Below are 14,390 nucleotides of genomic sequence, written 5' to 3'. Positions count from 1 at the left end.
TGGTCTAAATTGGCTCTGCCTGCGTGGAGCTCTGATGTCAAGGTGAGAAATGCAGACATGATGCTTGCTGGAAGACGTCCAAAACGAATGATCAGTATTCCTTGGAAATGATTGTAAAAGAAGGAGGTGACTAACATCCTTGTCAAACTCATTTTTGTCCTAGTTTAGAAATGTCGACGGCCACACGACAAACTGATGAATAACTAGTCAGTTGCGTGTTGTCCATGTGCAGTTACACAAAGAATGACGTAAATTCCCGCGGGCAAGGTCAGCCTCAACTTCCGTCAGATGGGACGGAAATTAAATTTCAAGTCTGACGCAGCCACTTGCACTGATAGATTGTGACTATTATTTGAGAGCAACAAACATTGTCTTGTTTCCTAGGTGAATTTCAATTAGTGAGTACAAAATGTGAACTCTATGGGATACTGTTGAGTGCAATTTTTATTTTTAATAAATACCGTAATTTTCGGACTACAAGTCGCGGTTTTTTTCATAGTTCGGGTGGAGGGACGACTTATACTCAGGAGCGACTTATATACATATATATGTTTTTTTTCACTTTTTTTGGCACTTTATGGCTGGTGCGATTTATACTCTGGTGCGACTTATAGTCCGAAAATTACGGTAATGTTGTTTTATGGGTGGCTGAGATGGATTAATTTTTATTACCATTAGTTTCAATGAAGAAAGCAGATTTGAGATACAAATATTTTAAATATATTTCTATATTTACTATATATTTATATATGTGATACATTTGATATATTTGGACTTGTATCTCCCGGCCGGCTCTAATGTATTACATTTGACATTTCTAAGTATTATCTTTTCAAATCATAATATAGATTGTTATCAAATGACATCACTAACTATGGTTGCTTAGTTTGCATATTTAAGATGATTGGGAAGAATCTCATCAAATCTTATATTTGTAACTAAAACGGCCAATGGGACGTTAGCCCTGGGCTGCACTTTCACAAACGTGAAATAAGCTAAGCCACCAGGACACCATAGCAATCTCTTTTCTTTTTAATGATCATGTGAAGAAGGTGCCTCTGTCTTTCTCTTCCCATTTCATTATCCCTTTCTGAGCACTTTGTATCCCTGCTTTCATCTCCTTTTGTAAAGATCACTTTAACTCCCAATCAACTTGTGCAATTACGACGCCAGCCAGTGCACTTTTAGCAAACCCCAAAAAAGTTGAACTCTTATCTTGACCGCATTAAGCCTGACATTACTGTTATTTTTGGGCGCTATATTTAAAGCCTTGTAATCCTTTATATTCCATCCTGCAGCCTCATATCTGATGGGGTGGGACCTTGGGGTACCGCAAATTCCAAAATGGAAGCCAAGATCAGCTGAAGGTTCTTTTCTTAATTCAAAGGGCAATAAGTCCTGACTGTATATACGTATATATAGAAATAAATATTGCAATATGTGCATGGAGTCCATTCAGAGTGACCTTGAAACTTGATACAATAAAAAAGAAATGACAGCAAATGTAAATCACGTTCTGCTTTCGCTGATTAGAGTGCCGTATGTCCAACAGGAGAAAATATCGAGAGCAAGCGAGTACAAAACATTCCGCAAATACAGCGCCTTGTCTTGGCATGTGAAGAAATCGACAATAAAGCAGACTTTGACTTTTATGTGCTGACCTTAAATGCCATGCGTCTTTCGTAAAGAGAGCGAGCGCCAAGTGCCTTTGTCGTGACTCGCCATCAAAACGAAATGGACCAATTCTGCATGCTACATATAAAAATAATTTAATAGATACAATCATGTGGCTATAAATCCTTGCGCAATGTGATGAGATGTTTGTTTTTCCTTTTGTGTGCTCGGACATATTCTGCAGCTCCAGTTTTAGTCAAACTCTTCCACTTCCATTTGTCATCAATCAAAAAGGATACTGAACATTGCTATGCATGAAGAAGAAAAAAAAAAAGTGTTCCGCATTGCCAATGGTGTTTTTCAATGCGATAAGCTTGAAAATGTGGCCAGAGTGTGCCAGCAGGTCAAGCATGACTCCTGCAAAAGTAAAGATAAGCACAAAACACAATCCATTGTCTATTTTATCTCCGGCACACAAAACATTGCGAATAATAAATGCATTTTACAGAGGTTATGCTTGTCCAACAACACAAAATCTGTCAGCTTTTACACAAAATGGTGGCGTAATATCCAAATAGTCTTTCCTTCTCTCCTGCCCAGTCATTCGTCTTCATCTTTATTTAGCATGAGGTAAAGCAACACTAAGAAGTGCAAATGAAACATTTCTATTTATGGTCTCTTTGTTAGTTTGGACCGAGTATTGCTAAATTTATCCCACTGGAAATATACATAAAAGCCGCACCGAGAGCGAAAATCAAGAAAGAAGGGAAACCTTGACGTGTCAAAACTTTGATATGAAGGCTTCGACTTTTTATTTGGAAGTCACTGACAAAAAGAAACATTGCTTTTATGTGACACTTGTCCTTAGAGCGTCATCAGGGAGGAAGGACACCTGACTCCATCCTGAGGCTCACACCGGTACTACAAAAAGTGAGTGGAGTGACTTAACCCAACAAGGAGACTTTCTGAATCTCCGTGGTGGTCACCAGATGGTGCTGCAAAGGCAGGTTTGATCAATGCATGGCAGTGAGGGTGAGGGAGGGCGTCCAGATATTCATCATAACTCTGCTGTCTGGATTGGAAGCAGGCAGCTGATGTTGGCTGTAAATCGAGCTCAAGAGGAGCCAGGCACTTAGAAGAGTGATGTATTGTACTTTGGAAATTAAAAAGGACCTATGGAGGCAACAAGGCTTACTTTATGAAATGATCTTTATTTGAGATTATTTTTACTAGTCTCTCCAGCTTTTTTTGTTCTGGAAGTGGTCAGGGATTTTTAACTTATTGTATGTTTGCCCGATGGCGACATGAGATGTTTCTCAACGATGTTGTTGCCAGAAAGTTAAATCCGAATTTTTTTTCATCCCAAAGGGTCCATTCACTTCATTTCGTTGTGTCTTTATTTTTTTTTATTTTTTTTGGGAGTCGGTTAATATTATTACAGAAAAGCTGGAGAGTAACAATTAAGGAAATTATTGCAACAACGAAATGCACTTTTTATGTCCTATTTACACCCCCCCCTCCCCAATATTTTTTCTTCACGCTTGTTGTCTTTTTTTTTTTTTTTTTTTTTTTTTTTTAATAGCGCTTTGTTCTCTGCCCATGTCTATTTTTATCCAAGCGTTTGCGGGAGGAGTCAGAGAAATGACGACGCTTGGGAGACTTGCTCATCTCCATGGCAACTATTTCCCAAGCCTTTATTATCAAGCACCATTCTTTTTTTATCTTGTCACATTTGTGCGTCCTATTAGACAAAACATACCCTCCAAATGCCCTTTGGTGGACTTTCTTATTTGTTGCCTTTCCTTCCTTGACTCCAGGATCCTCATCTTCATCATTCTGCATCCCACCCTCTCTCTCCAGATGAGTGGACTGAGCTGTCTGTTTCTCTCTGAACCAATGGCTGTCCTGTTGAAGAGGAACAAATTGCTCACATACAGTGTGCTGCCGCTACGAGGCTCACTTTCATGAGGGGGGGGGGATCATCTTTTTTTTTTTTTTTATTCAGGGGGGTTTTCCCCATCTTCGCCCCCTCCTTGTACTGGATCCTGCTGCTTTCCAATCACTGCAGCATGGCACCCTCTTTTGACACCCACGCTGTACTGCTTGCAGGCTATGTGATTGGAATAATTGATATCATTTAACCCTCTGGTGATTTGATCGGAAATATGATTTGCCAAATCTAATCCTTGTGCCTCTGCTACAATCAAATGAAGCAAAGAAAAACAGCATCCATCTAAATTCCTCATACGTTCCCCAGCCATTAGTCATCTCATCATTAAAATATTTTCCAGCTTGGGAAAGAGGGCATGCGTTCCATTCTACTTGTGGGGGGATCCTAGTTGTCACGTGACTATGTGATGCTCCAAACTCACAATGGAGACTTCTGAAGCTTAAGGAGGAAGAAAAACCCACACAGAGATGTGAAGAAGAGGAGACTCATGCATGGGCGCTATAATGATAAGATGAGGAAGGGGGGGGGGGGGGGGGTCTGCATGAGCAGAAGACAAAAATATCTCCAGAACACAGTAGACTGATGTTTATACTAACCAGTTTATACATACCTCCCTTAAAAGAAAGAACAAATATGCTAGCCCCAGAATGCCAGGGGAGATAATGAAATGAATCCCATGCTGCCTTTTGTGTCGCCCCGAGGAACTAAGCGCTCACCCGTGTTCCTCCAGATTGCCCAGAAAATATGCCTTTCAGTGTTCCTGGTGACCCCTCCCCTCCATCACCTAGCAGGAGGGGAGCAGGTGGACCCAGCAGGACCATGTGGAGGCGTCACCTGTCACACTAGCATGGATCTCCCACGCATGGCAAACGCAAATAGAAACGCAGGCAGACATTGTCCAAGCGACAATGCTTCAAGCAGTGCACCATTCTATAATCATGTGTTTCGCAATCATCATTTGAGCCAAGACACATAGGAAAGTCTGGCCCTGTTTAAATGACACAATGAAATTGGATTGACTCCTGTTTCCCTGCAACCCTGACCTGGATAGCAGTATTGCAAATGAATGGATGTGCCATATATATTATATTTTGAATGAAAACAAGTCCACTGAAAGCCTAGAGAATAAAGAAATGAAAATAAATTGCTGTATCTGAAGCGCTAGGAGTCCTCCCAAAATTTCAATGGGCTTTTCTTTGGCCTTGCACCACCACGGCAAAGTGGCATTGGTGCTTGGGCTGAAAAAACAAGTGACAAAGAAGTCAATGGACGGTCAGGGCTGTTCCGTTTTCTTTCTCAAACCAAACAAGAAACTTGAACGGCACCACGTACCCTTTAAAGTTGGTTCATCTTGCTAGCCCACCCCAAAAAAAATCCTAAAAAAAAAATCCTAGAGCTTTCACTGTGTATAATATGAGGTGCTCATACATTTATTTGGGTCATAATGGCCCTCCGAAAGTGTGGCCCGCCAAAAAAAAAAAGACTTTGACACCCCATCCCTGCAATAAAGATTCTAATTGTAATTAAGACTAAAGAAATGGTAAGCTGATCAAAGATGAACGATAGATGCCAAACAAGCATTAGAAATATAGTAACAATGGTAAAAAGCAATGCAATAATACAGAATGATCCTCAATACCCAGCTCAACTCATTCACAGCAGGTGTGATGTAGGAGACTCCGCCCACCAAATAAAAAAGATCCAGGACAGGAAGGCAGACAGGAACACAAATGTGTGCCCACTAGGATTCCCCCAGGATTGTTCACATCTGCACAAATGGCCTCGGTGATGTTCGCGGCGTTTTTCCCCGGTCCCGTCAGATGAGATTGGAAGGCGCAGTTGCTTTGTCGACGCGGGACCTTAGCACGCATGGGACAGGTGATACACATCTCAAAATTGTGAAAGACATCATCTCGTGTCTTGCAACTGAACACTATTTGAGTGTTTGTCACTCCCAAATGCAAAATCTTCAGCTGTGCGCATTGAAGTTGACAAATTAGTTTGCATTTGCTTTGACACCAGTCGAGATGGCTTGGGCTTGCCTGCAGAATTAAACCCTTCCTTTCTGGCCCACTCCATAAAGCTAGCTTTAAAAATAAGGCGGTCCAAATCCTGACCCTGTGGGATCTACAATAGTCGCTTATAGCCCTGAGCCCGCCTTCAGTATACTGCACCAAGTGAATCATCTATATAGGCCTCCATATATATACACCAAGTAAAGCATAAATAAGCCGCGGGGAAGATTCTGTTGCTAAATTAGCGGCCACTGAAGGTCACATTACGGAAGAATGCATAATCGGGCTTGTGCTTAATTCAGCACTGACCATCTTAGAGAGAAGTCATTTGTTTTCTCTTTGGAATATTGACTGCCTACTCAGGTGCTGCCTTATTACTTATTCAAAATAGTCTTTTGAAATAACAGGGATATTATTTGAATATTTATTATTGCGCAACATAGGCCGACTTCAAGTGATGAATTTGTTGCTTTTATTGTTTGTAAAAGGGCAGCGCAGCTGCTTTGAGATGGCACAGGTCCCTTGGCACACACACCCAATCCCCTTATGTGCGCTCTGCAGCTGTTCCTGTTCACCATGATATCTGACTGTGACGACTCAGGCCAGATTAAAGTTTTCACCCTTGCAGGAAAAAAAGACGTAGCTCAAGGAGTAAGTTGGAGGTGTGATTTTTAAATAGATTGCTTTCATATGCACGGAAATATATGCATCCAAGCAGCAGTGGTGGAGCTAGAATTTATTTTCCTTCAGTAATAGTCTGATATTTTTTTTCTTCTGCAAACTCCAATAATTATTCCAAAATTGTGGATATAAATGTGATTCTTGAAAAATTCAATGCATTTTTTTGAATACATATTTCCCCCAATGCAAGGTAGAGTCCAGGCAAAATCATCGTTAAAAAAAATAAGACTAACAAAAAGTTCTCCCCAAACTTGAAGCAGTGTCGGAAATAATTCGGCCATGTGTCAACACTCCTTAATTGTCTTCTCGCCAGGACAACATGTGATTCATTATCTACACAGAGGACCAGAAAGACGTCAGCAAAAATCCATAAAAAGGTTAACTACCCAATTGAAAGTGGCAATATGCCGCTATAATCCCGCATATGTTAGCGTCACACATGAGAACTGTTAGCATAATTAACTTTGTGACAACTGGGTAGACTTGTGCTCTACGTTCTCCTCATTTCACTATGACATCATCTCTTGTATCAATAGCTCAGGTATCAACACTCCCATTTTTTTTACTTCCTTTTGGGAATATGTTTGAAGCTTTGAGAAGCTTCCAGATAATTAATTTGGAGGGCACTGTGGTCTACTGAACAAGGCCCATAATATATGTGCAGTGACAGCATGCTTAACAGTCATTGACTGTCTCCACTAAGGCTCTGGTGGAAGGATCTATGTGAAAGCTTCCTGCCGTAATTCCAAGGCTTCACGCAAAATTGCTATTGGTACTAAAATGTGAGCTCTGCTCAGAGACCACTGGTGATTTGTTGTTTCTTTCACAGGGGGGATTTCGTCACTGTCCAAAAACGCTCAACATCGACTACTGTGATTCAATTGGTCGACTCAATTAGAATGCGAGTAATTGATCTTTATTGACTGTAGCGCAATTTGATGGCTTGAGTTTGGTGTGTCATGGTGTAAAACGAAGGATTTGACCGTAGGTGTGTATCATTCAAAAGAGATTCAGTGAATATGATGAACATTCCCGTGACCTTGGCTGTCAGAACAGTAAAAAAAAAAAATTGTAAATTCTCTCGGCTTTGCAGTTTCGACTTTGATTTAATGTTGTTTTTACTGCAGTTTATTGTAGGTCTTTATATAAATTTACTTTCGGGTTGGTGGCGTATGTATTAAAAATACTAGCGGTGTCAGTATTGTGATACCGTATTTTCCGGACTATAAGACGCACCGGACTATAAGGCGCACCTTCAATGAATGGCCCATTTTAAAACTTTGTCCTTATATAAGGCGCACCGGACTATAAGGCGCACTATTAATGCATCATGTCAGATTTTGAATCCAAATCAAATCATTCTCCATTTTATCTTTTTTATTTCAACTTCAGACGTAACAAATTACTTCATAATCACAAAATAATGATCCATAGTCTTTTTGATTCATGATTCATAGTCTTCAGCGGGCCACTTATGATTGATTTCATGACACAATGCTTCGGGCCAGTTTCAATTTAGGAATTTGGTCCATATATAAGGCGCACGGGCGCACTGTCGGCTTTTGAGAAAATTGCGCCTTGTAGTCCGGAAAATACGGTACTCGTATTTGTATCGGTCTCAAAAAAGTGCTATGGAACATACCAAATATTATGAATAATATATATTTGTGGAATTTTTCCTGATGCTATAATGAAGCCTTCACACACACCATAGGTACAAATATTTCTCCAACTCATGTTCTTACCCCTGTGAGCAACCTTTAGTATCGGACCAGCCAGGAACATAACGTACAGTACAAAATCTAGAGTGCAGCAGCTGAGCTCATTGTTCTACACTGAAGTGCGTGGGTACAATCATTTATCTTTCCCGCTGAGTGTCTATTAATGCCCAACGCTGCTGCCCATTGGCCTTGTGGGGCGGGTTAGGGGTAGGGGGGGGTCAAGCTACATGGCTTCAATATAGGAGACTACACACAGTCTATTGTGTATGCGAAATCTAAGATATCTAAACATTGAAAATCATTTATGAAGGTTAGACAATCCATAGTCGATTCAAAAGTAAAGACAGACATGCGCGGTATCTCAGATGCTTGCGCGGCTCATTTAGCAAACTTGCTAAGATGTCTTGACATACCTGGCTGACACTGTCACGGAGCCTCCCACTGATTTTCATAATGACTTACTCTGTGCAGCTCTGATTAGCTATGATAGTTGCCTAATCTTGTAACTTCTGGCAGATGTAAGCTATCTTGTCAATTAAATAAGCCACAGCGGAGGATTGGGTCCCATAAGGAATTACTAGTAAATTATTATCCATTTATGGTCTGCTTACAGCTGTGTAATTACACTTGACCGCAGTTCCTCCTACTGTGTGATGAGGGGGGGATTGCTCAAGTCCACCTCGATTAATTAGCCTTGAGTAAGGCTAAAAAAAATAGAGGGTTCGAATGAGGTATTTTAATAACGAGTAGACCAACAGACACTAAATCGGAAGTCAAAAATCACGAAAAGGGGGGCATCTATTTTGGTTTCAATCCATTTACCGCACTATTAATCCTTTTAATGTAGTTGTTTATACTCCAGTGAGCACGCCGTGCTGCAAGATGTAGTTCCTTGCATCACCAAGTCCTCTGGACGCATTTAAAAGCTTTTCAATGCATCTCAAAATATTTATGAATCGAAACGCTGTTATTTTTTTTTTTCTCCCTTCAGCAACTGAGTGCTGGGCTGCATAAGCCAAGCGATGGAGTCAAATTTGCAGACTCAAGCAGAGAATCCATTTGGGAAGACTCGAGTATTGACTCACTATTAAGACCATGCCTAATGGAACTATAAGGAGGTTCTTGGATTAACGGCGTTCCAGTTGCTATCGCACCTATTTTAAAATCGGGGAATGTGTAATGATGAGCGACGAACCAGCATTGCATGTATAAGTGGGAGTGTGTGTGCAACCATTTTGTGGATTTGACAACACATCCTTTTACTTCTATTTTTTTTTTTAGCTGAACCGTGAGGCTCAATGCCTCGGGTATGTTTCATATTGTAAATGAATTATTCTTGGCTGGGCTTGTGTTTGGGAGTGTGTGTATGCACTGTTATTGCCAAGGATATAACGGAGCAGGGTAATATTTCCCCCTTTTTTAAATGAATGAATTAATTCCGTGCCTTTTGCAATGGCTGGCTTTAAATTTGAAAGATTACGAGCGATAGAAGATGGAGACGGCATGGCTGTAAAGTCCGCTTCAGACCTCTGTGTTACAAATATTTGAAATAAAAACAAATAAATGCAGCTATGTTCACTGGAAAGCTTCTGCTCTCTGAATTTTAAAATACCTTTAGCAGCATTGTTTTGTTTCCCCCTCTTGTGTGTATATACAAGCTGCAAGCAGTCACGCGGCTGTTTCCATGGCGATATCTGTGTGAGGAATTTGTTAACCCTTTCTCACAGGAGCAGAAATCCCACATTGAATACAGATAGGAAATAAGGAGGGGTTTGCTACTGTGCTATTTTTATAACACGTGCTATTATTTATGAAATACTACATATTATATTCCTGGAAGTAGAGGGGAACTCATGTTTGCTTTGGCGCTGAGATTCTTTGTTTCTGTGCCAAGCCCTGTTCTGTCAGGCTTTGACATTTTCATTTCAAGGATAGCAGAGAGGGAGGGGAAAAAAATAAAAAAGCAAATAACATGACAGCTTATGCAAGTTACCTTTTTGTCAGTGTCAAAGCAGGATGACCAATTTTTTTTTTTCATGAAATGGTGGAATAGCAAGACAAAGATGGATGGATGGATGGCGTTCTATTTGTGGATCTGTGATAATAATCACTTTTCGCAGCTACCTCTATGTGGTGACATCACAAAAAAAAATACTACAAATCCATTTTTTCCACAAGAAAATGTAGAAAAATCCAATTGGTAGGACCTCAGGGACTCTTAACTTCTAGTTCCAGTGTACCTGCACAAAAAGGAGAACCTCATGTACTAGCAGTGATATGACACATGTAAACTTTGATTAGTGTGATCCAAAGCCCCTCTGAGCACAAGCTGCATCATTATTGATTCTTTCGAAGAAAAACAACGGCCTAGTTCTGGTGATTTCTTCATGGTCAATCAGCAGATAGTCATTCATTACATTGGGATGCTATGCATTGTGAGCAATCAGACTCCTGAGTGGAAAAATCGGGGATGAAAAGCATGTCGTCAATTGGCCAGGCGGTGCATCTGTCATTTTTATGATTCTGTTTAATGCTCATAGATGGATGTAATTCATGCCACTCTAGGCTCATAAATAATAAATAGGATTTCCATCAGACATCCTCCAGTATGTGTATTTCTGATCAATATTAGGTCGGATACAGTATATGATGCATCGTAGCGGTTGTTTATGCATGATTTTGAGCCGATTTTTGTCTAGTCTGAGCTTTGTATGCATTTCGTAACTTCAGCTGTTTGTTCCGTTGCATTGCTATTCAGCTTTAACAAGTAATACCTCAGCAGCACTCTGAATGGTGGTAGCGTAGCAACAATTGCTAGGAGCCTGCTGCTGGGCACTAGCTGTATAAAGCCTCTCATCTCATCATCATGCCAATGAGTGGCGCAATATACATTGTGGTTGAACCTTCATCTTGTCTGCCAAGTGCACACTCCGAAGGCTGGACTGACTTTGACCTACTTGTGTAGACACAATGAACAATGCATGGAACACTTACATAAATGCTGAAATGAATAGGTGACAATTCAGAAGATGCTAAAAGTGGCATCGGTGAAAATGTTTCCAATGTTTGTCTTGTATTTGTCGAGACTCACCTGCTGCACTGATTGAATGTGCAACGATGACTCACCGCATGGGTTTTTATTGTCCCTGAGGTATAGCTTTTTACAACCAGCAATCAACTCGGGAGAGACAGTGGTCAGCTCGTATTAAATCACGGGAAAACACGAGAAATGGACAGAATTGTAAAGATGCGTATACAAGCAGGCGTCATCATTGTCAAAATAGAATATTTCTTTTTACAAATAGTGTGTGTTTTAAAGCATGACAAAACATATCGATGTTGACACCTTTATGGTTTTGAAGGGTGTCTCGTTTTTTTTTCCATTTGTATTTTTCTCATTTGATATTGGATACATCATTTCTACAACGATTCAGAGGGTTGGATGCTTTATTCACAAATAAAATAAGATGACATCCACCACTCATCAGTCCGGCGCACCATTTGTCTGCCTGTGCCAAAATTGTGTTGCGCCACAACTTAGACCTGATTTCATCTGGTCTAAAGTCTTGTCAACGCTCGGTCACCAAATTGTTCAAAAACACTCTCTGTCCGCCAAAGGGAGCCAAATTCCCAAACACGGTAAACTAGACTTGACCCGCCACCCAATATAAAGCCCTTTATAAAATAGGTCTCCATTTTGTTTCCTGGAGACGACTAGGTTGACTGACAGACGTGTATAGCAAGAGGAAAAGCCAATGACTAGAAGGCACAATGCATTAACCATGTGATACTATTTATATCAGCGGGACAAGGTTGACCCAGTAACTCACATGTCTTATGCAACATGTGAATGAAGCAAAGTAGGGGAGCATGCTACATGGATGAGCTTGAATCGGCAATTTAGCAATGCCGATTATAGCTAACGACTTGTGAAAGGAAGTACCGATATGTGATCACAAATGTACTCTGAATCATTTCGCAAGGAATAAAAAAAATTGTGTTGGAGCACCTTGCTCTATGATGCAGTGCAGAAGTTCTAACTAGGTATTGATGTCTAGTAACTTCCATAAACTGCTCCTCCCCTCCCTTGGGTGGCATTATATAAAACGGCAGGCTTTTACCCAGATTTGAATCACAACAATGTAATAACCTTAATGTATCAAAGCAGCATTAGTGGCCTCTCACTTTCATTTTCCAAACTTTGTCTCTATTGGAAATGACACCTTCCCAAACAATGGGGAAGCATGATTGAGTAGACCTTGCAGACTTTTGGCTCTCTGCTTGTCTGAGGTTGTTTTGTTTTTCATCCTTTTGGATGCAGGTGAACCAAATGTTGTAAAAAAAAAAAAATGGTAGTACCTTCCGTTAAAAACGTTTGACTTTTAAGAAAGCCAAAAGTGTCAATGAAATCTCTCTATTAGACATTAATCTGCCAAAAAAAAGGCGTGTTGATGAGAGAGTAAGCGAAAATATCTCCCGTAACATGGCGCTTTTGGCAAGTCACATTAGCTTTATGGTTCTAGTCGTCTCCCTTTCTTGTTTTCCTCGCGCCGTTTCGTCATCCGCAGGTGAATTAACATCGACGTCAACATAACATCTCGAATATTGGAATTGTTCCGGCAACAACCATGAAAACCTGATGAGGATGATGAAACGCAAGAAGGATGTAATAGCGGGCCCTGGCATGTCTTATTTCCTGTACGTCGATTTTATTGTGAAGACCCCGTCCCCTTTTTTTTTTTTTTTCCCCCTCAACAAAATGGAAAGACGGTAAATCAGTTGCCGTCTGCTTTTGTCCCACTGACACCACATTGGCGACAGTAGCGGGTCTATTCATTTAAATGAGCCTTTGCGCATAGCCTTCGAATCACCACAACTGCATCAGTGCCGGATGGGGTTGCTTAGCAACTGGACAGCAAAGCGATCCCAGAAGAAAACCTCCTCCTCTGTATAAAACACAAGCTTGTATGCTTCTTGAATGGGGATGCGCGCTTGCTTGTTAGCTCTCTCCACGAAGGTTTTGCTGTCTAAAAAAAATGTAAAGAAGTCATCCAAACGGATGCGCGCTCCGTGCGTAAAACACAGATTTTACGCGGGGGGGCACCACGCACGTGTGTTTTGGGTGTTGTTGTTGTTGTCAGACTGCAAAAGTTGACGTGATAACACACAACACGCCATGCGGTACATAGATTTCAGGCAGCTGAGCGCATGAGCGGGCTCTCGCGAAGGAATTCACCTTCGGTGTCCCCCCCCCCCCGCCCCTCACCCACCCTCCCCCTTTCTCCTCCCCTCGAGCCAGGATATTTTCACTTCAGACCTGAGAACTTTTAAAATAGATAAGAGGTGAAGAAGAAAAAAATATTGCGCCATATGTCTCTGGATCGCTGTCACTTGTGCAGTGTTTCAAGGAGGAGACGAGCGGTGAACCTCGTTAAGGTCTCCAAACGCCATTTAAGGCTGGACGTGCACGGGAGAGAAGTGGACTTTTTTTTTTTTTGCTTCTTCTAACGGCTTCGCATCTCTGAAGGGAATCTCTAATCCATGCGTTGTCATATTAGGGGAATTTCTTCCCATGAGAGCAGTGATTTGGCTGCTGTGACGTCTGCATCAGATATTACCCACTTGCCTTTTTCTTTCTTTTTTTTTTTCTTCCTCCCCAATGTGCATTTTCCCCTCAGTGACTTTGCGCTGATCTCCATCATCATCTGCAGCAGCGACAAGAGGGGAAAGCCGGGAATGAAGATTTCATTTGTCTTTTTTTGACTCCACCGCTCCCAGCTCAAAGAAATCAAGGTTTAACGACAGCACGTCGCTGGTTCCCGTAGCACCGCCGCTGCAGCTGCAACCATGCCTCTTGTGCACACTTGGACCGGGAAATTTCATCCACCGATTTGAGACTACTTTCTGTCTGTTTCTCCACCTTCTTGCCATCGCCTTTTGACACTTTTCGATTTAGTGCGTGCGCTTGTTTTTCAGCAAGATGTCCGATCTGTTGGTGTTGGTCGAGGGGCTCTGTGACCTGCACGGATTTCCATAGCGGGGGCCAATTATTAAGATTTTTTTTTTTGACACCGAGAAGCCTGCTTGAAGACGTCGTATGCGTAGATGTAGGCTAGTTTATTCGACATTCTATTCCCATTGCCCGTTTTTAGTTTGTGCATTTGCCGGAGGGACCACGGGACTGGTTGGATTATAGAGACTAGAAATAAGGATTTGTGGAGATGTTGGGTGGTCAAGAAGATAAATTATGTGGAATTTTCTCTGCTCTGGCGGCTTTGTCCTTCGCATGCTTTATTCAAAGGTAAGAAAACGTCGCCCGGGTTGATTTTTTTTTAAAAACAAAACCCCAAAAAAAAAACCGCTCACACCAATTGATGTGATTATCGGTCAATAAGAGGCTGAGATGTG

General features: G+C 41.3%; 1 protein-coding gene across 3 annotated transcripts in view; it reads left to right on the top strand.

Annotated features, from left to right (window-relative positions):
* The window catches only part of gabrb4 (gamma-aminobutyric acid type A receptor subunit beta4), an 82,947-nt gene that overhangs the window by 45,238 nt on the left and 23,319 nt on the right, over positions 1-14,390 (top strand). For 2 of the 3 annotated variants that reach the window (XM_061299618.1, XM_061299620.1), the window contains exon 1: positions 13,777-14,283. The exons of the other annotated variant lie outside the window; for it this stretch is intronic. In XM_061299618.1, coding sequence (XP_061155602.1) covers positions 14,204-14,283 — 80 coding nt within the window. In that variant the 5' untranslated portion in view covers positions 13,777-14,203. Of the gene's footprint in view, positions 1-13,776; positions 14,284-14,390 lie in introns of those variants that run through there. 3 annotated transcript variants of the gene reach the window in all.

This window comes from Syngnathus typhle, linkage group LG15 (genome assembly GCF_033458585.1).
Source record: "Syngnathus typhle isolate RoL2023-S1 ecotype Sweden linkage group LG15, RoL_Styp_1.0, whole genome shotgun sequence".
NCBI classification, from domain to species: Eukaryota; Metazoa; Chordata; class Actinopteri; order Syngnathiformes; family Syngnathidae; genus Syngnathus; species Syngnathus typhle.
The sequence above is the reverse complement of the archived record's forward strand: the minus strand, read 5'-3'. Positions and strand labels throughout refer to the sequence as shown.